We start from the raw sequence: 26581 nt of genomic DNA on the forward strand, positions 1-26581 counted from the left end.
AAGAAATGCTATTGATTTCGCGCTATGTTAAGATTCTTGTGTACGGTTAAGAAGAATATTATGTATAATAATACAATATTATGATATAAAAATCATTGAATTTTCAATCTTCAAACGATGAATATCTTCCAATCTTCAAATGTTGAAATCTTCAAACGTTGGAATTTTCAAATTTGCAAGTTTTCGAGTTTTTAAATGTTTAAACAATGTGATGAAGAACAAAAATTTCCTCGTGCAATGTATGATAACAATCCATATAGAATTCGATAAATAAATTACTAACAAATTCCACATTCCCAAATTTTCAACGTTTTCCCATCTCGCTTCAAATATTTCACAAAATGAAGCTTCGACCGTGGATCATCCTTATCGATCAGTCGAGTGGAGGACGAGGAAGGTCCTTCGACAACCGGATGTGAATACACCATAACGTTATCTTCGGATGAATTAATATTTTGATCGAGAATCTATAAAAAATAAAAGTTTGGAAATCAACTATCTTGTAATTTAATTAGGAATCAAAGCAAGAAAAATAATTTTCATATTTTTACCTTATATTTGAAAGCATCTTTTCCGAGAAACTTCGTCACAGCACCATCAATGTTAATTACTTCAGAATCTATAGCTACATTTAGGTTCATGCAATCACCCTGGAAACAAATTAGATTGAACCTCTGTAGGAAGTGTTTACGGTGCAGAAAATTACAGTACATATATCGCGTAATGTTATTAATAATTATAGTTAATAAAGGAAAGTTAATTGTTAATTTACCACTCATAATTACCTGAATTAATTGATGATCATTTGTGGACGGCAAACTCGGCACAACGGTGACATCGTTCCTCCCTTCAGAACCCGCGGTTTCCTCTTTCACATAAACTTCATAAACACTGTAAACCCAAAGTCACCAATGAAATACATCTTTTTAATATCTTCGAACAATTTTACGTCCAATTTTATCTTAAATTCTATTATACAGTATTTTTAATTCAAAAGAGACAATTTTATAAATTCGAAAATTTTCGATAAAATTATCTTTTAATAACTTCGCTTCTAATTTAATTTTACAAATTACATAATAAACCTACAATACAACGCTGACGTTCACTATACAATTGTTTAAGCTCACCTGATGACTTCTTCCGGGATAGGACGAGTAAACTGCACCTGCGGATCCTCGTACTGGGTATCCCCTAAAAAATTGAATAGCGTTGTAAAGGGACATCTTGAGCTATATAATAACCTGCGTTAACCTACCTCAAAATCTGCCTAGTTAGCCTACTTAAAAAGAACTTTGTTGTTGTTTTCTCCATATCAAAAAATAACATTCGATATTAAATTGAGATTAAATTGATTAATTTCATAGTTAAGTAGAATGTTAGATACGAGTTCCAAAAATGTCAGTAAATTAATACGAAGACAGCGTTTTCTATTACATATTTGTTTCGAACGAATTTACGCAAAGCTGGGAATGGAAGATTTACAATAAAGAACATTGTTAAACAGCTATTTTCGAGATGCTACTATTTCTCCGTTGAAGCTCTTGAGAGTTGGGGATTAGGAAGAAGAATAGTGCATATGTTTTTAGCAGAAAGCTTTTAAGATTCTTTCTGAAAAAGGAGAGCACAATATTCTTGTACCCTAATACTTCTCGTGACAAAATAATCCTTTCCCCCCTCTTTCCGTCTTTCCTCTCTCTTTCTGTCTTTTTTTCCTCTTATTTAATAATCCATTGCCTACTGCAACTGCTGTTACTTTACCGTTTTCTGTATGCTCTTTGTGAAATTAGATCGTGTCCAACTAAAAGAATTTATAATGGCTACCAATGAATAAATCGTGTTACTTACAGACAGTTACGAAAATCTATCCGAAACTCCCTAAATATAAAATACTATAATAAAAATATTACCTCCACGACGTTTTGTTCCGACACGTTAAAACACGCACTGCTAAGATATTGTTATACTTTTATTTATTCGTCTTTGCCTTTATTACGAAAGAGGAAATAAAAAGACATGAAACACAATGTCATAATACTTATATAGACCTATCGTATCTGTATGAAATCATAAAAATCGTGGGTTTATTACTGCATTAATATCTTGTACGTTAAAATATCGATGATATCCAGCTATCTCCATGGCATTGAAGAAAATATACTGTAACTTTTTATGGAATTTTATCCCAATATTTTTGTGAATCGAATGTTTAAATTTCTTAAATTCTTTTTAGGAATGCATTAATAATAACCGTATTGATATGTAGGTATGAATAACTTTATAACACAGGACGATTTTACTTTCTTTGGTAAGCCAGATACACAATATTCGGTGTATGTATAGCTTCGTGACTGTATGTCGTATTGACTAAAAGCTCGAGCTTCGAGGCTCCTTTCTTTTTCTGATTTCGATAAAATTACGATGGTTATGCTTTTAGCAGTTCCAGCGAAGCTGATTATTAAGAATTCTTTTCTCCAACATTTTTTAGCATTTTTTAATAATTTACGAAGAGTCATAGAGGGCGTAAGCTTTATTAAAATAAACGATCTTGTAAAAAAAATAATGAGATCTTTTCTGTTACCTACCAATCATTCGTTGATTTTATCTAACTTTTCTATCACTCTGTTATTTAGGCTAAAGATTATACCAACGAAATAATTTCGATTTAGATATTTTGTATCGCAAGCCTGAATAATAAAACTGTTGACGCTGATCGAAATCGAAACCCATTTTCATCAGAAGATATCGTGAAGCGATATTCTAAATGATGCGTCAGTTGAGTGACTGATGACTGATTTAAATGGAACTGTCGACAGTAGCGACACAGGTGCCTCTTGAAACAATGTAACGCATTCGCCGAGCGTTTGATCCACAAGTTTGAGACAATGTTGCATTCGACCGCAGAAATATTCGACGATGTATCATTCGTACAATTGATTTGTTCACTTTCTAACTATGTATTATCGAATTTATGCATGCTTTTAGAATTTGAAGAAAAGAACAGAATTATGAATAAACTATGGTCGAATTTCAAGTTTAGAATAGAAATAGTTGAACGAGTTCATCTTAAAACAATTATCGGAGTATCTTTTAATTATTAAAATATTTTGCGATAAAACAATCATGCGAATTTTCTTTATAGCTTTATACAAATGAACTGCTTCGTATTTCCTTAAAAACTTACAAAATTCCGATTTAGCAAATACTTCAAGTTGGACATTTTTATAAAAATAGACGCAGCTAAAAAATTAACTTTATACTTTTAGAGTTATATATAATATGAGGCGAACGCGAACAGTCGCTCACATTAGTCTTGTGACACCTCGTGAAGAGGTCACTTTTATTTAAATAAAGCACGTGTAACAACTTATTTAAGTGTTATACTAACTTGTTCATTTTTTAGCACATCAGAAAATAATAAAATCATTTGCTGTCTTTGTCATAGAACATATTAACGTTTCACTGAAATTTCATACGATTATATTTTAATCAAAGTGTTATCAAAAACTTTTGTGAATTACTGCATAGTACATAAGAATAATATTAACTATTAACAAACGTATCTTCCACAGTTACCACTGAGAGATTAATTTTATGAACTCCTATACCATCTTCCATCATTTCGCGATATGTTACAATTATACGTACATATTCAAAGCAGCGTATAATCCATAATTCTTTCTGTCAACGATTCCATCACACTGACACCAAATCATTCCAACGATCTTGACCGATATCCCGTAAAAAAGTCGCGTAATGTCACAGGTCGCACTTTCTTTCGCCACCATTAAAAATTTACCGATTCGCGGACGAAAGGAAAGAGAGCCGGAAGCCATCATCGTTAAAAGCCCGAGACTTTCTCCCGTTGTATCGAGGAGAAGAGAAGAGACTGTCAAAAAACGACGGAATTTTGAAGGTTCGCGTCGCGATCGGCAGAAGTCCGACATCGTCGGTCCTCGCCTTTTTTTCCGGCTGGTAGCAAATAAACGAAAGCCGCCATTATCACAGCTCACTTTTCACGAGCCGACAAACGACAGATCGCGACGAGTTAATCCATCGTTATTTAGAGTTTTACAACTGGATGGAATTCGCTTGAGAGGGAATCAGAAAGGAGAAAGACGAAGCAGCGAAGAAAATAAGGGTGAAGGAACGAGATTGGTCAATTTGATATTTTCTCGAGTGTTACTCACAGTTGTATCCTTGCAGCAGGTTATTCTGAGACATTTCTCAGCATCCGAGCGTGTCACCTTCGAAACCGAGCCACTTTCCACGCGTGGACGTCGCCTCGCAGCCTGATTCGCATCGATCGCTAACGAGGAATCGTTGGTCACGATCCCGAATCGGTTCGCGCATATCGCCACCAAACGGGCAACTTCGGAAACGTTACCAGCCAATGGCGTAATCTTCCTGTCTTCTGGTCCTTTTAATCTTTGACACGCGAGTCGTAGAATTTTACTTTGGCTCAGTCGAAAATAATTAGAATTTTGTATACATTTTTTAAGAGTTCTGGGTATTGTTGAGCTAATTTGGAATAACAAGGCACACGGATTGGATCTGTCGTTACTAACGATGGGAAGAAATGGATCGTGAATTATTTCTTATCTTTTATTGACACCAATTATTATACTCTTATTACATTTAAAATTGCAAGGCTTCTAATTCGAACAAGAAGACAAATAAAAGATTCGTTCCTAATTCTTAACAATTTGTTTATTGGCTCATTTTTATCAATAATATTGTTCATCTTCATATTCATTCTTTTTAGATTTGACAACGAATAAGCATAATTAATATAAGGAACTAAACTAATAAAAAAATTAACTGGAAAATGTTTCTTGCCAATCCTTCATAGAAAACTGTTCAATATTTTACAATACCATACACTTAGAGTTCTTACGAATTGCGTCTTGCGATAATTTACAGCTTCGCCAAGAGGACACGACTTGGTCCCTCGATCCGCCTTTTAAAAATAAACCGATCGCAGCTCTACATTACTCGGGTCAAGTGGTTGCTGGTGTGAAGAAAATATTTAGGAGCCTGGACAGTCGCCACGTGTCCCCACTCCAAATCTAGCAATGGGCCTTGTCTTCTACAAGAAAACTGCACTCGGAACATAATAGAAGGATGGGTCGATCGTGAGGTCCCCAATATTTTTACCCGACGTTGTTACATCTCTTTGATTACATTTTTAACGACCATCTTAATCTACACTCTGCACAAGAGCGCTAGATATCTCAAGAATTAAACTGCGCTTGAATCCATGCACGTGATATTCTTAATTTCTTAACAGCGCAATAAAACGATGAAGAATCGAAAATGAACGAGTCAGAAAACAATGATGAATTTATCCTCGAGATTTCCTACGTTTCTGACATCAAGTAAAAAGAACGCACAGGTTAAACTTTCTATAGAAAACGAGAATTAACAATTTCATTACGTACGATAATATTCAATGCCTATTTTCGATTTATAGTAAGTACTATGCTCGGTTTACACCAGTTTCTCTCGGTTTATATCGTTTAAGAGTTAATGGAAAGACACGCAAAATATCTCGTGCATAGCGTCGTATGAACAACGTTCATCCATTACTCGATGTCTCATACACATCTCGACCGTGGTAGTGAAAGTGTTCAGGCGATAACACTTCAATTTCTTCTAGAATAGTCGAATCCCAGTTGGCCCGATTGCGCGTGAGGTTGCATTAATATTCCAAGAAACACCTAAATTCTATCCGATCGACGAGCCAGAAGAGGAACCATCTTCTATCGTCGAAGTCGCCGGAATTACCCGGTTCTCCTTCCCCTTTCTCTTCTCCCACTGTTTCCGAATTCCGGTCAGGTACATCCACATCGGCGTTCTCCAGCTTGCCGGCATGGTCCGCGGCATACTTGCCTGACTCAATTATTACTTGCTACTTCTTGTTACCCGCTGTTTAAGTTGCCTCGACCCTTCCCTTCTCGCTATTCCAGTCAGTCGAGTCAGCCCTCAGGTTCAACCTTCTCTCACTCTCTCCCTCTCTCTCTCTCTCTCTCTTTGTGCGCTAACTACTACCGATAGAGCTTGTTCTCCATAGTCGAGGAAGATATCGTTTACTGCAAGAGGCGCTTAAAACGGCGAGAAAAACAAATGAGGACTTTCCGTTTTGCGAGCCTTGCGAATTCGCACTTCCATCCGCGTGCAAACAGTGGAACATTTTTCGCCTGTCTGAAATTTCTTTCCGCCAAGGTAAAAGACGGAGAAAAGTGAATTTTGGCTTTCTGGACTAGAGAAACGTGCGTTCGAAGTGTGGCGAGTGTTGTAAAAACGCGAAGAATGGGAAATTGAAACGAGTAAGGGATGGAGGTGTTGCGAGGAAGGTAGTATGAAAGGAAATGTTCTTTTGTCGGTAAGACAAGAAAGGCACAGAATTGCCTACGAGGATCTTCTTTCATATAATAATTTAACTATCAACAGTGTTAGTGAAAACCGACAAATGACAAATTATGGGTTACAGAATTGTATTGCAGAAGAAGTTTCTACAATTTTATATCGAATAAAACTCTGTTATCATACAGGAAAACTTAGTATTGGCAATTTGTACTTCGCAATTTGTCAATTTATGGTAATTATGTCAATCCAATTGAAAAATACAAAATACGAACTTGAGAAAAATTACGCAAGCGTATAATATTAAGTACCTTTGTCAGAAAATCTGCTACAATGCGAATATAATTGCGAATATAATAAAATAAATGCAAAAGGACAAACGAGTTGGTGAATCCTGAAATCTTTCCATTCTTTTCTGAAATTCTATTATCAAATAAACCTCGTATCCAAAGCTCAGTTCGCATAAGCAAATTATCCTTCCAACTTTCTCCACTTCCGATAATTGACAGGAACGCGATGTAAATTAAATACAGGAAGTTTGTCAGCAAGCTCGAATGGATTTTCTCATATCATGAATTAACAATATTAACCAGGAGTTTTCAGTGAGAGTTCCCCCTTTGAATTCCTGACGGATTATTTTCTCTAAGGAATATCTGATTCGCTTCATCAACGAGTCCTTAACTTCTGCGGGTAGTTGAATAGGACGATCGAGAGAGAAAGAGACGGAAGGACGTTCGGATGAAATGTTTTCACGAACTCACGGAGAAAAGGGAGGTGCGAGAATCTGCGAGGAAGAGCCCGCGAGACGAAAGGACGACAATTCGATTTTGCAACCCAGATAAAGAAAGCTTTCTTCCTCGTTATAGGCTACCAGAGGGGTTTGTTCCCCTAAAACCGGCGGGGAAAGGGAGAAAGAGACGTTAGAGTGGAAGGAGTGGAATTTCGCTGAAACGAGCAGGCGCGCGTGGCGATGCTCTCGCTGCAGTAACCTTTACACAATGAACGACGCCTAATCGAATTCCGCGATGGAAAAAAAAATCGTCTATTTCCTCCCTTCCAGCTTTACCGTGAGAATTTGTGACGTCCAAGAGGAAAGCAGGACATTGTTGAAGTGAGAAGGAAGTGTTAACGAACGAAAAGTTCAAGTGGATGCAAATATTGATGATTTTACAAAGTACAAAACATGATAGAAAATTGGCTATCTTTCGTGATGGAATAAATAAAACAATTTTAACGACGTTTTATTATATTATTTTTATACATTTGTAATAAGTTTTAGTTTCTAGGTACGGAATTAAAACGAGAAGCCTTATCAATAATTATAGCGGAACAAATCCTTGGCTATAATTTCGTATGTGTATACTTGAACTTTATAATAAAATTAATGTTTTACATGTATAATGATCTTGTCACTTAGTCGAAGAGTCAGATATATTTTCATTAATAAATTGCCAGGAATTTCATAAATAAAAGTTCGATTAATTCGCGATTTATTCTGCTTGGTCGATTGGAAAGTGATATTTAAAAGCGATCCCCTAAGCTGATCCCAGGATCACTTCGTCCGGGTGAAATGATTTCGGTGCATTGATATTCCTTGCGTTGCGTTTTTGTAACGATGCTTGTTTTTAGTGGAAACACGAAACGTGCAGCGCTGCAGGAGTGCTTTGATAGAATTGGCTATGATTCCAATCACGAACGATTTTCAGCCAATACTAACTGCTATCACGTCCACCAGTATATCGTTGCAGTTTTTCCACCGTTTTCTTCCCCTATCATTCCTTTTTATTTTATTAACGACTTCTTGAGCATTTCAATCGTTATAAATACCATCATAAAGGGAAACAAAATTGATGATTCTTCAAAATAAAATTCACAATAAATAATAATGTTTCGATCACGGTAGACCTTTCTTTTTCTTTTGATAAATACAATTTAAATATTTCAGCTACATGCCTTTTTCTAAATCTACATCGTCAAATTCTCCGTTCGCGTCTCAAAACTAAACTGCAATCAATTAATCGCTCTAAATTCTCTAATACGTACGCGTTCACAGAGTTCCATAGAAAATCCGAAAAGATTTTCCATAGATTATCAACATAGATTATCGACACGATATATCGATATTTAATCGCGCGTATCTCCGTGATTGTTCAAAGCTGTTCGTCCTAACTTCTTTGTAATTAGAAATCGATTAATTAACCATAACCTTCCATCAGTTTATCAAGCCGAGGACCGATGGAAGGAAAAAACATACATATTGCAAATCTCTGGTCTTCTAACTGATCGCCGAGGCACGGAATAAACTCGGCATAGGTCGCTTTGCCATGTAAAGCCAGGACGGAAATCGATTTCTACACGGACAAAGTATTATTACGAGGCGGCGGCGTACGCCGGCCTATGGAAGTCGGAAACTTCCGTTCCCCTCGGTCCACGGGCATCATAGTACACACAGTGCACGAAATGTTTGGGAAATCAATTTTGCCTGGCTATCGTGCTTATCGGTCAGAGGCCGGAAACAAAGTCAAAGGGGGTCAAAGAAAGTCTAGGGGGACGGGCGAAGTGCCGATGGAGTAGTCTATCGACCCAAAAACAAAGCCGTAACTCGATAGAGACATCCTCGCGACACCGTGGAAACTCGACGTGACAGCGAACGCAGCCGGAAACAGCTACGATCCTCCTTCGTTTCCGCTCGTCACCCTCCTCGTTCTAGCTAACCATACTAGCACACATACACACACACAAAGCCAATGGAACACAACGATGGACGACGCTGGTGCAACGAGGAAGAGAATTTGACAAGGACGTTGCTCGACCGCCAACTGTCCAACTGTCCAACTGGCCATTTTCGTCTTGGCTGGCTCCGTCTCTGCTTCCTATCTTGAATAATATCTCCGACGGATACCGACGGGCACGTCTGCCGAGTCCTGACAAATACCACCGCGCCCCCGTACCTTTCGAGTTTACCTTGCAGGAACGTGCCGTACATATTTCGATCGGAACGCGGAAGGGAATCGTCGCTGCGAAACGGGTGGCTCCGGTTCGCTGGCAATACATTCCCTACCCCCCTCCCATCCACCACCCACGAGGATGATAGAAAATTATTCGACCACCGATAGCAGCATACCGATGATTTCGTTAGACCATCGAATTCGATGACGGCTAGGACTTTGACGGTTTCGTCGGTAGAATGATGCGAGGAAGGAATAGGGAGACTGAGGTATGGGTGAGAATTATTGCGAGCAGGAGGAAGGAATGGTGATTAGATATGCGTAGATGGAGATGGGTATTGGCGGTTGAATGTAGGCTAGGTTATTTTAGTCGAAGTTATGCTAAAAAAATAGTATTCGTGTAGATCAATGAATTATTTTAATTAGTTTATTATTTTATTTTGTAAGTAATATAAGGGAAGTTTATTTATTTATTCCTCGTATTAGGATTAAGTGAATCATTTTATTCGATCATTTGATTTGCATGGTTTAAGCCAACATAAAATTTAATTTAATTTAACCTTAAATAACCACGTATACGATATTTTATTCAAATAATGCGGAAATATGGACTCGCTAAATTTTGAAATGCTTCCTGGAGTCTTTTTATTTTTTATTGAAATTGTACAAAGAATAGGCGAATATGAATGTGAAGAGAAAAGAGATAATATTTTAATCGAAATTTTCAATAATTAAAAACTTCGATAATTAAATGTAGTTCAGCGAAATTCTGATTGTAAAATTTCGATTATGAGTTCTATAATTCTACTTTGCGTGTCTTTATAATTTCTTCTTTTATAGAAAGTAGGATTTAACAAATTTCAGAACGGTTCGCGAGTCTTTATAGTTTTTAACAGAAATGAAACGCAATTTTGCGATAGAAATTTCCAATAATTGGAAGCTTCAATAGCCTAATAGATTCATGGCCGCAAAGTTACGACTATGAGTCTCTACGATTTCCTTTGAGTTTCGATACTTTGTTTAAACATGGAAAAGTTCAGGAAAAATGGAGCAAAGTGGAATGTGCATTTTGTTGCAAGCTTATCGGTTCTCCGCGGTGTATCTCGATTTCTTCATCGGGAAAGTGGCAAACGTCAATCCGAGCGCGAGAAATAGTAGCATTTCTTACCTATCTGAATTGCAAATTTCATCTTCTTAATAGCACCGTGGATTGAAACGCGGAGTTCAGTGTTCAGACGTCTACGAGACACTCACCCCGGTAAATCTAGCGAAATAAGTTCAAAAACATTGAGATAACAAATAAATAATTACATCTTTTTACCTACGCTTAGCATCAAAATTAATTTAATATAGTGATATATCTACCTAAAACAATGTAACCTAATTTAATGCAACTGCGGGAGAAAAATTTTTCAAGAAAAGAAGATATATCGTTAATGATTTTCCAGGACCGATCATTAACTTGCAAGGAAAATTCCTAAGCTTTCATCCTTATAAATTTGCCTCGCAGCCATCGTACGAGCGAATTGAGTATCGACTATCTACAGTTCCGCTTCTACGGACTCGATGGAAGCAGAGAAAAAAAGATAGAGAACCCGCACACGAAGTAATTACGTAAAATTTATTACGCAGACTCTATTACAGCACTTCGTCGTATCTAATAATCGTTATATGGAATAAATTGTTTGCGTGTTTCTTTACTTGAACTAATTTATATACTTGAAATACTACCAAGCCACAAAACCTTTCACAGACTTAAAAATCTTAATTTAACAGAAGGATTCTGGAAAATGAAGAATCGAATATCGATCAGACTGCGCAAAGTTTTTAATCATTCACTACAATTGTTAAAAATTTTAAAACAAGCGAATATTTTCCAAAATATTGTAAAGCTCAACCTATAAATTCAACTGAGTCGCTAACAACCTATTATGACAGTTTTATGATCTTTATTAATCTTCTATTCATACAAACAGCTGAAGATAATCAACTAAAAAAAATAATAAAATAACTTAAATATAAACTACAAAGATTTAAATATCTTACGCAAAGTTGTTAGTAAAAAAAACTAATGTTTCGCGTAAGATAAGGGTTTGTGAAATTCCTAAAAAAAGACCAGGATATGTTAAAAATGGTCAAGGTCCGGGATTCGCAAACGTCATATCTCGTTCCGCGGAAAACATTCTCCTTAAGCTGCGGACAAGCTTGGGAAACACTAATTATTTCGCAATCTCAACACTCACCTCATTTTGCAGGTAGTGTTGCATTAAGAAAATTAATTTTTTACCGACGCTCCTGGAGGGGTAACACGCGCTCGTGTTCCCGCCCCCTTTTCGCTCCGCGGTTCTTGGAAAATTAATTCGAGATGCTGCGCACCAACCGACCGCCAGCAATCCGATATAAACTGGAGATTATGCCATTAACGAAATTAATAAATGAAAATGAAATCATACACGTTACTCCATTAGCCAAATGAATCCGTAGGATGCGTTCTTTGTATGAAAAGAAGCGTAAAATTTCGTCGGCACCGGCACAATGTGCGCGTTAAGACAGTTTTTTGGTGAATTCTCGTAAACAGAACTTTGTAAAATCATACTAACATAATCTTCTTAACTCGAATTGTTAATACGGTTGATCTATCGCCTGAATAAGTCGAGGATAGAAGTTGATAAATCGCAGTAATTGTTCCTTCGTTCGTAATAACAAATAATTGTGTATTTAATATTCTACAACATATATCATGTTCAAGAATAAAATAAGTGTTCTATGGAAATTTAAAGTTTAGATGGAAAGATTAATTATTGTGAAATATTCGATTAAAGAAGAATATTTTTGTTTCCATTGTCATGTTTACTTTATTGAATCGACGTACAAGGTATTAAAAGATCAAAATTGAAAATTTTATGAATTTGTAATAGTCAATAAGTAGAGTAAGGAGTGATTAATGAAAATCGAAAATTAATTTTTAATTAATTAGTGGAAAGAAATTTTATGTTTACAAGCTACTTTTTTTTCTTTTTTTTTTTTCTTTGACTGAAGAAAAAGAAGCTTCTCCCAATCAAGGAAACATGAATAAACATATAACTTCACTAAGTAGTAAAAGAAATAATAAAGTAGTATTGGAAAGCAGTGTTTCGCCATTTTGCGCGCATTACCGTCCTTCCTGTCCAGTCTTAATCTCTCTTCCGACAAGGTCCCCAGTGACGAATTTTATTACGCGAAAGCGGAGATCAAACGGATCGTAAAGGGCCAAAAAACGAGCTAATTAATGGCGAACAAGGGAACAGATGCTCGAACGATGCTGTCGCTTACACGAGGGTTGGCCCCGTAAGTTTCGGCTTAATTTCGGCCGGATTTCTAAGACCCTCGCTTCTCCTTTTTTTATGGCCCCTACTAAACCCTCCGTGCACAAGATGAAACAAGAAGGGAAAACCATGTGTTAGAAGAGTGAGATACAGTTGAGTCACGGAGCTGAGAAAAGCAAAAGGTACAAGAGGAAGTGTAGGAAAGAAGGACGAAGAACGAACCAGGGAAAGAGCCAACCGGTGCAAGATTGCCTGTTTTCTAATTTACAACTAGGCACGGCCTGGCCTTAACAATTTACGTTGTTTCTTACATGGTCACATCCACTACCACCCCTTGTTCAACCCCCAGCTCCTGGAACTCCAGTCTAGATTCCGATCGTCAGGAAGACGTAGCTGGCGTCGTGACGCTCGTATTGCAACGAGAGAACACTTTCACCCCGTACTTTCCTGTTTTTCTCGTCGCCTCTCGTTCAAGGGGAAGAATTACTACCTCGTTAACGGGACGATTGATTCTGATTATAGTTGTCGCCCTCGATTCCCCAACGCCGCCGCCGCCACCAGATATTGGCTCCGCCGTGAAATCATGTAATCTTCTTTTCTATCGTAGACCATTCAAGAATCGTCCTCGGTGCTCCCTTTCGGAAACTTTGATAACGTCTTTATGACAATTATTTAATTACCATTCATTGGTCTATTTTGTTTCCAAAAGAGATATAGCAGGGGAGGTAAGGTAGAAGAACATTTATGTGTATTTTGTAGTTGTTGATTTATAGAATTTTTGTTCGAAATTATTTGGTTACTAATATGTTAACTTATTCGTGGCTGATAATTGTATGGAAATTTTGGAAAAAACTACTAGTTATATTAGAACCGATCCACTTTTGTATCAACTCATTCCGATCTCCTCTAATTGTAATCGTCAGATTATGAAATATTGTACGAATTCCTACGTGTTTGTTATATTTACTGACTATATAATAGTAAACTCATGGTCGCAGAAAATATCAGGAATTTCGCGAGAATTCGCACGATTTACTCGTCGCCCGTCATCGGGGTAACGGAAGGACGGCAGCTTTCTGACTGGGCGAATTTGTATTAAACGAAACGGCGCATTGTGATGAATTCGATTAAAACTTTGTTAATAGAGACCTTTGCGCACTTACCATGAGGCAGAGGAGAAGGACGAGACGAGAAGGGAGAAACGCGGGGAAGAGAGGGTTGAGAGAGGGTAAGTTTGAACAGTCACCGTGCGTAAACAGCAACGAAAGTTAGATATGAAAACCGCAAACTTGCTTAGGAGTCTAATCTAGTCAGTCGAGTTTCATAAATTTTAAAAGTCAAACACGTTTCCGAATTATCTAACGCCGCGCCGCGAAGAAACTTCTGCTCGTTTTCCCTCGGAACTTCTTCTCAGCCCTATCCGCTACCACCCCCGAATAAGTGACCGCGACAGTGGATTAATTTTAACCAAACGAACAAACAATATTTGCCTGTAACTTGGAAAACGTTTCTCGCGTTTAAAGGGAAAAATAGAACGAAGAGATAGGAACTTTCAGAAGGCGTTTGCTGAGAGAAAGTTTGGCTCTTTAAGACTTTACTATCGCGATATTTTTCTATGAAAATTTTAATGTTAATTACGATTAAATTAATCTCTACTTGGATAAGTATTTATAGAAATTTTGTAAAGATATTTGGAAAAAATTCAATATCTATGGTTAATTGACCAAACTGTTAAAAAGTTTTTTAATCACAGAAGTGGATGGATTACGAGGGTGAAAAATTGACAAATTAAAATTAATTTCCTAAGCGAAATCATTCACTTAGAAATTTTCGAAATAGACTCAAGTTCGCGGAATTCTGTTTCCACTATCGACTGTACGTACAAAGATTGTTATGAATAAAACATAGATACGATATACGAATCAACGATGGAAGGAAAAGTAATAACATTTTCTGCTCAGTTGAAATCAGAAAATTCCTGAGAGTCAGGGGATGAAGATAACAGTATTCGGCGATGCATAAAACCTCAAAGATAATAGAAAACGATTTAACAATGAATTTTCACAATTTAATCATCGAAGATTTATTCTTTTATCGCCTTTATATTTAAACCCAATTGAAAATCGTATTAGCGGTCTGTCGAAAACGTCTTCCACGAATTAATGTAATATGACGATTTAATCTCCAAAATTTTATTGTCTTCGTCAAAAATCCATTATTCATTTACGAAAAAACGACAATTGAGAAAGAAAAAATGAGAAATAAATACATTCGTGGTTTCCATTGACGATATCACGGAAAAATCTCAACAGAGACGAATGAAAGAAAAATCCTAGGCTCCGACAAAGCTCACCGACAGGCTTCGCTCGATAAGAATAATTTGATGGCGTCGGATTTCAATCTGTCGAGATGACGGATATGGCGGAGGGGCCGCCTCTAAAAGGATGCCGGCGCGGATGACGAGTAGGGGTGGCTCCTTTTTAATATCTCTAATATTTCCAGCCGATATTCCCCATTTATTCCCTATCCATCACTTGTCTGATGTGTAACCGGAAGCCTCCCTGTTCCACCTCAGAAGTCAATCCGATATATAAAGGCGTAGTTCGAATTTCCCGCTGTAAAACGAACCGCGACTAGACAGAGAGGCGAAACTGTCGGCAAATGTTTTCCTTCTAGACACGAGAATATTCCATCACTGTTTTATCATATACAATAGCCTTCGCGATATAGGAACGTTATATCTTGGTTAATGTTCATTTCCATCAGAATTCCTTTTCTGAAATTCTGGCGTTCTTGCGTTATCATTTTTTCATTTCTTCTGTTAAAATTACGTTTTCTTTCCTTTTGAATTTCTGCAAATCTCCTTTTTTTCAGATTTTATATATTTCCATATAATTATATGTGTGAAATTTTAATTTCGTATCTAACCCTAATCCTAAATCTAACATCGTATCGCAAATGTTCGATAAAAATGAAACTGATAAATTACTGTTCGATCAAAACGTTTCTGGCTCCATCTAACTTCGGCAGATTACAATGTCCATCCCTCGAAAGGATTTTTAACAATTCGACCGATCGGCCATTTTCCAGGGAACCGAGGCAAGTGTGTCAACAATCTCAAGAACCGTAACCCTTGTCGCGACACATCCAACGCGTTAGCAGTAAAAAGAGGAGAGATGGCCCGACGAACGCTGAGAATAACTGGATTACTCGCAGTGGTTACGCCCAGTTGTAGTCAGACTTAGCAGTGGGTTGGCCCGATTAGGGTCAGCCGAGAGTGGGACTAGCCCTGCTTGCAGCGATCGTGATTCCATCCGTCGCAAAAAGAACCTTCTATCCGATTTCTGGCGAAGAACCTTAGAATCCACGGAACATTCTTGAACCTTTCCTCAAGAAATTTTCTGAAAAATCAACGTCGTTCCGTGCTCGTTTCAACGATGAGCTTCGAACGTCTTTCTTATAGATTTCTTTTCTTAATCATTTAAAGATATTCTTTTCGTCTAATGAATAAAGATTAAATTAAATTAAATGGTTTGAATGGCTAATGGAAATAAATAGCATAAAGTTAGCGTTATACGGTCTGTTTTATCTATCACGAATACCGAAGAAATTGATTGCCATTTATTTATCGAAGATTGATGGCAAGCCGAGAAGCAGAAGGGTATCAGGAAACAAGGCGCGAATCTCTTCCTGCCATCGATAATCTACTTGAAGTGATTGAATGTGGATTATAATGGAATATCGACTTAACGCAGAAGCACTTCGCTCTTAAACGCTTGACAACCTACGTTCACGATTGACCAAATGGTGAACGTGCACAACACGCTAAAGATAAAGAAACTCTAGTAACAATTTTTCAATATATAAATAGATACTTGTAAAATTTGTCGATAAATACAATAAATAGATAATAGATATAAGATCATAAAATACAATATAAGTTTAAAATTAATTTTAAACTAGTGAATTACATGAATATCTCAAACTAATGATCTTCTTTTAGACGTATAACTCCGTTATTATTATAACAAGGAGATATGACAGTTTACCAAAGAAATTTTTAATGGATAATGGATATCTCTCGACGTTTACATATCAATATCATATTTCGGTTCTCAAATATTGTAATTACTTCATTATACAAAGTTCAAATTTCTATCAACGATAACCGGAATGACCGCCTGGTTTTCATCGTTCCTATATTGTCGATCTCGGGGCCGAGGGAAATCGACGTGATCCGTACAAGTTCGAGCCGGTATCGGCAACCCTTAACGCGGATACACGCGGCTAAATTAGTCGTAACGGCCACGAAACACGCTCCCCTCAGTATTTGTGTATTTGCGAAACTAATCCATTTCGCGTGGTCGCACAGCGAATGCGTGCCAACCGGAATCGTTTCGGTGAATTCAAGGAGTTTCCAATCTACCGGCTGTCGTTTCACCGGAGAATTATGCCGTTCTTTGCCTCGTGAGGAACAGGTAATTAGTCCGGCCCGTTGAACGGCAACACGATTATTCACGTAAACGTCCTTTGTTTACGTTGTAATTGGCAAATTATCTTATCGAAGTAGTTGGACGCGTGAACGAAACAACACTCTTTTTTAACAATGTATCGATCGTCGAATTGGGAATGAAATGTATGAAAATAATATGTCCTTTATCTTATTCCTTTTAATTGTACGGACAAATTCGTTATTTAAAGAAGACATTAAATCCTTTCCATTTTTATAGACACTATGGACGCCATAGGAGGAGTACACGGCGAAAGGATACGCATAGAAAACATACATATACATTTTTCTTCACACACAACAACTGATTTAACTTTTATCATCCCAACGTTTAAAACACTGGCCTGCTAAGTAGTTTTATTACAAAGTTCACCTTACGAGTTCCCCTTACGGGTTCACCTTACGAGTTCCCCTTACGACTTCACTAACAAGTCTTCTCCCCTTCTTCCTTTATCATAAAGAAGAATATCAAAATAAAGAGGAAACAAAAAAACGAAATCCTTCAACAACTAAGTTCAAGATAAATTTGTACTCCAAAATCGCACTAAATATCAGGTACAGTAAAACTTCATCAGTCTGAACTCCATTTATTGGAACAAAATTTTAATTAGTGTTCGATTAACTAAACATTTGCCGATTGTATCCACTTATCTCTGAACACCTATTTTATGTGAATGAAAGATGACAGGTAGTGAGGAAAATAAGTGACTCCTTACATGAACTCCAATTACGCAGACTGTTTGTCCCCCAACAGGTTCTGATAAATGCAGTTCTATTATACGATCATTTTTTCCGAATCTATGTTTAGTTCAAATCAGCAAGCATCAAGGGGTTGAGACTCGCAACATTAGACCCGGTTCTTCAGCATCACGTACTCTATAACGCATTCTAATTCTCATTAGCCTCGTTCTAGCGCATGAATATTCACGAAGAGCACGCATTTTACCTCAATAACATAAGAACCCTTCACCAAGTACCACCGGTCTCCTAGCACAGTACTTAATATAACCCGTGGAATTTTTCAGTCTTTGGTAGTCGGGAAAGGTGGCATTAATCGAGAACCGTTCGAAGAACCGAACCACGTACGCGGACCGAAGGCGAACGAGAGATTCTTTGAAAGTCCTTGAAAGTAACAGGCGGCCTCTCGGCCTATCCCCGAAGTATCACGAATTAGATCTTCGAGATAAGACCGCTTCGGCACTAATGAATCCAAAACTTTCGAACTCCAATTACACCGTCGCGAGCAACTATACCGAACTTTCTTCGTAAGAGGAAGAGAAAGATAGAAGGAGAAAAAGAGAAGACTAAAGACGAGGCGCCGTACACCGACGATGAATATTTCTACATAAATTTTCTAGCCGGTGTTTGCGGTGAAATTAAAATCACGAACGTAAGCGGGAATGAAAATTTCACACGGTATATTTTTGACTCGACGACGATTTTCTAAAGAATAAAGGAGAAGCTTCAGTCAATCCTAGGTATTTGCGTTAATCCTTTCCACTAGACATGATTTGGGACTGAATATTATATAAATATAACATTATAATATACAAATAAAATATTATATCAATACTTAACATGAACGTTACATTATAGAAACTACTTACTAAATACAAAAGATTAGTTGAAGCTGAACTTCCAGAAGAACGTCTCAGAAAAAACTTTTTTGGATAATATTTCGTGATACCCAAAGTGCCCAAGTCAAATTCTTTCAAGTCTCCAAACCAAGTTCACCTTGAAGCTACCCCAAAAAATCATCAGTCTACTATCGAAATCCTGTTCAAACCAACAGAAGTAACCCTTATCGATCATCAGTTTTACGTACATACTTTTTCAACGTCTACATATGTACATGAATTATATTTCTCTCTCGTAGCATTTAATAAAAATATTAATAAAGATACATAGGAGCACTTACATCTTATTTACATTCGCGCAAGAAAAAGCACCGCTGAAAAATCCCTCACGATTCAACGTTTCGTCGTTTTCTCCTCCGCGTAAACGAAATTTCTGTTATTGTTGTACTCGCAGATTCGAGTAAATAAATATTTTTGCAGCGACATAAGGTTTCTCTTTTATTTTTATCTTTTTCATCTTAACTTCCCTCCCTTTCTTTCTTCCTATTTATTCCTTAGCTCTCCTCGTATTCGACGAGTTCGACGGAGGAGGACCCTTATTCCAAGAGAGTCGTTTCGCGACGTGTACCTCAGCGCGATTTATCTGCTCGATTAAGCATCCGTGCTCGTTGGAAATGCGGTCTGACGTCTTCATCGTCTTTGTACGATTTCCATGCCCTCTTACCGTTAAGAACCTCTCTCTTTCCACGGATGAGGCTCCGTACCGACGTCCTTCACGTCATCCCTCTCTGAAACAAGCTCTCTCGTGAATAAACTGAACGATTTCTGTTTTTCCTGTTGCTCTCGACGATGCCAGCTACTCTGCCGTGCTTATTTCCGTGTTTGATTGTGCTGCTCGTTTCGCGTGAATTTTTCGCCACTTTGCTTTGATAGAGAAAGTTTTTAGGGAAAATGTATAATCAAAGCTTGTTCGTTATCCTAGATTTCTTCTTATTCCCTTCGGTTGATGATCGATAACTGCGACTTGGATGAAAATCTTAACAACCGTGGAGGTTGTAGCGTAAAGTGAATATTGAAATTTATATCTTTCTACAGGAGATCGTTTGAGCAATATACAAATTTTAATAGAGGCACAAAAGTTGCAATGGGAATTTAAGAGGAAAATGTACCATAAAATTATCGTTTTTGTTATTACAAAATAAATTCTTCAATATCGATTGATATATTGAATACTGATACGTATTGATATCTCAATATTACAAACTGAAGTTTCTCTTATCCGAATCTCTGTTTATAAAAATATGCTGGTAGTAATTAACTAACTTAATCGAATAATCAGTTTGTAAAACTGTTAAAAATTGTAAGTTTTACCTAGTTTATGATTTCATAATTAACTTAAACTGTTTGACTCGCAACATTTACAAACACTTCCAGTCTTCAAAAATCGTATAACAATCTACGAGTCCCTATTTCTCAAACACCAACAGAATAAAAAAGAAATCTATTTACCCTAAATGTTGAGCTTCGTTTCATCAAGAGTGATCGAGTATCTATCGCACAAAACTTGGCCAACGAAATCGTCAAGATGAGGATCAGTTTAATGCGATTTCGTTAATCCGCACGAGAGAGATTGTCCGTCGATTTTTACCAGTCGTATAGAAGAGAAAGTTAGTAGCAATTAGACCCATCCTGATAGGAGCATAATCAGGAAACGCTTTTTGCCCGGTCCTTTTCGTGAAACAGACTCAATCAGAGCCGGGACGTCGCGTTTCGGAGAGCAGGGCTCGTTGAAGTTGTTCCACCCACTTCGATCGAACGATAACGCCCGTTTACCGGTAATCTGACCGCTTATCTGGCGATTTTTCTCCATGGTGAGCTCTCAAATCGACCGGAAGTTGCCAGGCCTGGGAATTAAAAGGCAAAGGATCCTTGATTTTACGAAGGATGGTGATCTTGGTATCGCGTCTCAAGAGATTCTCTAATTATGATTGTGTCATGTTACGATAAACTTTGGTCGTTTCGACCTACCATTACTTCGATAAATGCTAAGCAAAGGGACATTCAATTGTTTTAATGTGGAATGGAAACATTTAAGAAAAGAGTAAAAAATAATAGAGTAAAATACTCGATATTTTTTATTGTCAGATGATTTGGTAGCTACAAACGTTAATTTCAGAGCCAGTTAAGTTAGGGAATTTAAATGAAGCTTCTGGAGGATCTTTTGAATTTGAAGAAATGAAGAGAGACGAGAGAGGGGGGTGAAAGAAATATAAATAGATTAAATTGAAACTTTTCGAAAATGTATATAGAATCTTTTGTGATCAAAGAAGTTTACAATTAACTAGATAAAGAAAATTTATCAATAGCATTTGTGAACTATTGATTTTGAGTAGCATTTGTAGAAGCCATTCTGAAGAAAGTTGTTGAATCAGTACACCTGTAGCGGCACTCGATAGCAAACCATCCAACGGTTCCTGTCCCGTGGCTTCCTACACAAAGACCCTATCCTTCGGACAAGATGATTGCCAGATGTCGAAACATTTTCATAACATACTTTTAACATCTTAGGATTTCTATAGTAACGCATCGTCCATAAATAGAGTTGTAATCGCAAAGTGCGAACCGCTAAGTGTAATCGCGAGCTCTACGTAAAGTGTACATCGAGAGTATTGTTAATAAATATTCTGTTAATTATACTCGAATCTTTCTTCAACACCTATCACGACCAATTCACCCTATACCCATGCTATACAAGATATATATACGACACAACCGTGATAAATCTAGAACATAAACAATTATGTGAACATACATTATGGTATATGTTCCTACATTTTATTGGTCGCGACGACCATTTCGGTTGAGATACATCTAACCATTTCGCTATTTTATCACTCGAAACAAAAATATTAAGCTGCAAAAACTTGCAGAATATCTGATATTCTGTATTTCTAACGCAAACTTAATACGGATATACATCGCACTTTAGATTATACGCAATACGGATTAAATCCATTTTTAAATTAAATCCATCGTTCTTCGATTAATCTCCAAACACTAAATGCTTATGCTTGAAAAATTCTAACAATATTTCAAAGTTTCGATGGGTTTGATTGTAAACTTATTCTTTGCTTTATCTTAAAACTAATACCACTGTTTTTAATTTTACAGCGTGTCCTGTGTAACGCTCCTTCTACGCGATATTGTTTCACTAAGAAGAATAATACAGATTTCTTCGGACGACACGCTTGGTGTGTTGCCATTTTCAAACGACTTAGTACCCCAAAGTATAACTTCCAACGCCGGCTTTAATCCCAGTTTCCACAAAACAAAAAAATTCCATGTTTTATCTCGTCCGGCACAGGACATTAAACCAAACGAATTCCAAATGTTGAACAAGAAAACACGGATAAACCTGCCTTCAAAAACCTGTCCACGAACTCCTCCTCTGATCATCCCCTAGATCTTCCTCAAAAAGGCCATACTCATTCACACGGTTCGCTCTCTAAAATTAACAATCCGGCCACGTCGACGAGAGTCAAAGGTAAGCAGAGGATCCAGTGGCCTCGGAAGTGGCTGGTTGGTTATTGACACAGCGGAATTCACGAGGAGGATCGAAAAGTCCAGTGGTTGGCCGCGGTTAAATCCGGCGTAAAAATAAAGGCACATTTTACGTTCGTAGGGATCTTGAGTGGGAGAGTAAACCGCGAAGCTCGTGTGTAGTCCCGGGATTTACGCGGCTGACGATGGACACCCTGCGAGAAGAGGCGGAGAGTGTAAAGACGTGGGCAAAGAAACTAACAGTGAAAAAGAGGGCAACGGAGTGAATCTCTTGGCCGGCGTTTATGTAGCCAGCGTCTGCACTTAACTCTCTATGAGCCAATGAAGTGGCTAAATCACTTTACGGCGGACGTTTACAACGCCATCGACCTCTATTTATTTATTACGTCGGCCCACTCGTACGTCCTCTACTATCCACGAAAATTTTCTCCGTTTCAGCCCGAAAAATCTTAAGCCGCAAACCCATATAGGCATATAGCTGTATCTCACAGGTGTATTTTACTTATCCTATAATATGAGCAAATTGATGGTTCGTGGATTCTCATACATTGTAACGACTGATTTAGTATATCTATATTCGTGATTCAAAAGTTTTCCGACGATTATTACGTTCGGTTAAAAACTGCAAAATGTTCAGCAATCGTTAGAGGATCAATTAATCTGATATGATAGTTAATAAGTTTGTGATTTATACGTACTACTGAAATTTTATTAAAAATAAAAGATATCCTGATATTTTTGGTTGAATATTACGCGTATTCCTAAACTTTTAAATCAAGATGGTAAATGGCGCACGACTCCAAAACCTGGATGGATGATGCTGCGTTTTTACACCTTCTTGTAACACCCTCGTATAAACGCTTCGCCGAGTAACAAACGCATTAACGTCATAAATCAAAGTAAAACTCTCGTTGTAACTTCCCTAAGATCAATATTCCCTGACTGTACCAAAAATCATCTCTTGCGTCAACAAAAAGATTTGAAGCTTCCTCAGCGATCTCTAGAACACGTGTCAACCCTCCCAATTTTTATAGTTCAAATTACGATGCAATGATTTCGCAGCGGCTGCGTAAACTGATGAATAATTAAAAAAAAAAGACGATTAGATAAAAAAGATGTTTAGAAAAATTAAAAGGCATTGGAGTAGTTTTTCGCTCTTCTGTAAAAAGAAAACACTGACGAAGGTCTTATGAATTCTCTAGTTATTCGAAATACTATGAAATCGCGATAAAAAATAGAGATTACGATAAAGAGCAGCCCTAAATTTCTAAACATTGAAATATTTATACGAATACTTAGCGATAAAAAAAGATACCTATAATACGATCAGATTCGTAGAAACGACAGAATAATATTCTATCGGTACAATCCCTGCGTGATATCTAAATCAAAGCAAGAACTTCGTTATTCTACCGAGGGTCAAAGGGTCAACGAAGGGTTACTCCCCATATGAACTCTATTACTTCTCGATCCCTTCTGTTCGATCTTCGTATTTCGATTAAATAATGTACACGCGCATTGATTGGGAAAATCTCTACTATCGAACCGTTGAAACAAGGTACGAGATGCGAGATCGTTAATTAAATGTAGCCAGTTAATAGAAACTCTGGAATCGGGAAGGGTGAAATAAATAATTTCCACAGTATGATCGCACGACGAAACGCGTACCTCGTCAACGTTATGGCAACTTCAACAATTCAGGACGCATCGCATTTCCATATTGACGGAACAATGTTTAACGATATGTGGAACCGATGAAAATTGACGCAACACCCCCTCGATTTAATAATTAATTATTCACACGTCGAGCACCCAGCGAAATGTAAATCACGCGATGGTACACTAGGACACATTGAATTTTGTTAATTTTCTGTCGGCTATTTTTACACTTCGTGAACAACGTTGTTTAATTATAACTGGACAAAGCGACACGACAGTTTTGTACGGAGAAAACTTTCGTGTAATTTAACTTTTTAGGTCCCCGATATTTTTACATAGTAATTTGTTTCCTACATAAATGTTTGAAGACCATTCAGATAACATATTATAACTCAATAACATTATACATACTATAATATTATACTCTGGCTGTTTTAATATATCTTTCTTTTAGATATTTCTTTAATTATTTGTATAAATATTCGTAGTCCAGTAATTATTATCCGTGTCCGTAATTATGGAAGAACGTTACGATAAACATTACGAAAATAAAAAGACATTAAAGCATCAGCGAAAAAATAAAACAATGAAGAACAACGACGACACAAGTATAAAAACTTGTTCCTATTCTGGACGGATTACCCAGCGTAGCGTGAAGTCATCGGGATTCGTAATTAATTTATTCACTCGCGACTACGTCGCGTCGCTTTGTCGTGGTTGAATATTGCATTTTTCCATTAACAGACCACGATTTCCCATAATCGATATTTAATAATTCAGGGAGGAGGGGGGCAGGTGCAGAGAGAAGAGAGGCGGAGAAAAGAGAGGATACGGCGAATTAGGAGGATGGAATCCCCCGACGTGAAATACCCGGGAAAACAGAAATTGAATGTTCACGCTTAAAAAGACCGCTGTTTTACAATAACACGCTGATGTGTATCACGAATGAATGACCGATCAACGAGAAACGCCGCAATATTCTCGTTGCGCAAACAGGCGAAATGCAGTTATTCCCAGTCGCAAAATCTCCGGTAAATAACAACAAGGAGGAACTGTTTGCATTGGGAATTAGTTATGGTTTTTGTGTGGCAAAATTATTGTACGACCGATTCGAAAAAACCGACGACAAAAACGTCACAGCGTGGAGGCGGATTCACGATCTCGTCGTTATTTTGTTTCATCGATTTTCTTGACCAGTGCACAACGAGGGGAAAAAAAGTAAATCGACGTACACGTAAATCCTCGATTTGTCATGAAATTATTGATGCTTTTTACGAATTTCATTAAATTTCTAATATATTACATTTGGTCCGTGTGAAAAAGTATATGGAATATTAATGAATGTTTTTTGATCTTGATATTTCTGTCGTTTACATCGAAAAGTAACGTTCGAAAAGTATCGTTACATCGAAAAAAATATTGTTTGCATTTTATATGTAACATATCTCGTTAAAAATCTTGAAAAATTTTATAAAGTACAAAAGCACCAGGGGATCTTCAAAAGACATACATAATATCTTTTACCAATAAAATATCGATTAAATCATGTATATATTAAAAATTAAATTGTCTCAGCGCTTTATGACGTGAATTTCAATATTTCACATCATCACTTTGATATTAGGATTGACAGTACTATCAATATGACTGTTCATTGAATTCCAATATTTTAACTAACGTGTTAATCTCAGCAATTCTGTTTGCGTCTCTTTTAATTATATTTGTCAATCTTCTGTAAAAATGCCTGTCAAATATTTATTAACGGAGACGTAATAGAATTTAATCCATTAGAAAGTTACAGTTAGTTAAATTTAATTCCCACCAGGTAATAGGAGGAGCCCCTTAAATAACATGAAACTAATATCTAGTTGTTTGATACTAGAACTATTAACTTGTGACTTATATCTAGATACGTTATCCATATGCAAATGATTGTGCTGTGAAAATAACAGTTCTACATTAGTTCGTATAAAGAAGGTTGCCAAAATTTCAGAAATAGTTTAGTCAATTTTCAAATATTAATAGTTAATAAACAAAGTCTACAAAGCTTTTAACTTTTATATTCTTTACGTTTCTCTTATTGTAGCTCGTACAAACGTTCCTGAAAGTTCTACTTTGTTACCAAACACCCCTTATATGTAATAAAGTTTCTATTTCGATAAAAGTTGATAACCATATCTTTATTAAAAGTACTTGCACGGTTCCATTAGTTCCAAAAGCAAAAGTTCTGAAATACGTTATTTTGGTAGAGCTTAATAGAATTCAACGATTAAAACTCGATAGATTTTCGTAATAAAACTAATACCTACACCTTTCGTTAAAACCGCTCTTCAAACCGATGTCACCCCTTTCCTCCTTTTCTAAAAAAAAATGATACAGAGAAAATCAGGTATTTAATCCCAGTAACGTCTCCGGAACATCCCAAACCTCTGATCGCGAAGCTACCCAATCTCAAAGGCAACCGTAGCCAACCGATTCAAAGACGACTTCATTTTCCGTCGGTTTTAATCTCCCCGACCAGCGACGCCATCCTCGTGTGTGTTCGGAACGTCGACCAATAGGACGGCCGACTCTTAACAGGAGTAGACAGATGGATTGAAGTGCGGAAGCTCTGTATTCAAGTACCATCCAAGCACCGCGAAGGACGATGGCGCT

General features: G+C 37.1%; 1 protein-coding gene across 1 annotated transcript in view; it reads right to left on the minus strand.

Annotated features, from left to right (window-relative positions):
• The window catches only part of LOC117156929 (uncharacterized), a gene marked incomplete at its 5' end in the record, with an annotated part of 54680 nt that overhangs the window by 8980 nt on the left and 19119 nt on the right, over positions 1-26581 (minus strand). Inside the window, 4 exons of the mRNA XM_076617816.1 lie at positions 284-467; positions 552-650; positions 786-891; positions 1131-1194. Coding sequence (XP_076473931.1) covers positions 284-467; positions 552-650; positions 786-891; positions 1131-1194 — 453 coding nt within the window. The remainder of the gene's footprint in view (positions 1-283; positions 468-551; positions 651-785; positions 892-1130; positions 1195-26581) is intronic.

Source organism: Bombus vancouverensis, chromosome 4, assembly GCF_051014615.1.
Source record: "Bombus vancouverensis nearcticus chromosome 4, iyBomVanc1_principal, whole genome shotgun sequence".
Classification (NCBI taxonomy): Eukaryota; Metazoa; Arthropoda; class Insecta; order Hymenoptera; family Apidae; genus Bombus; species Bombus vancouverensis.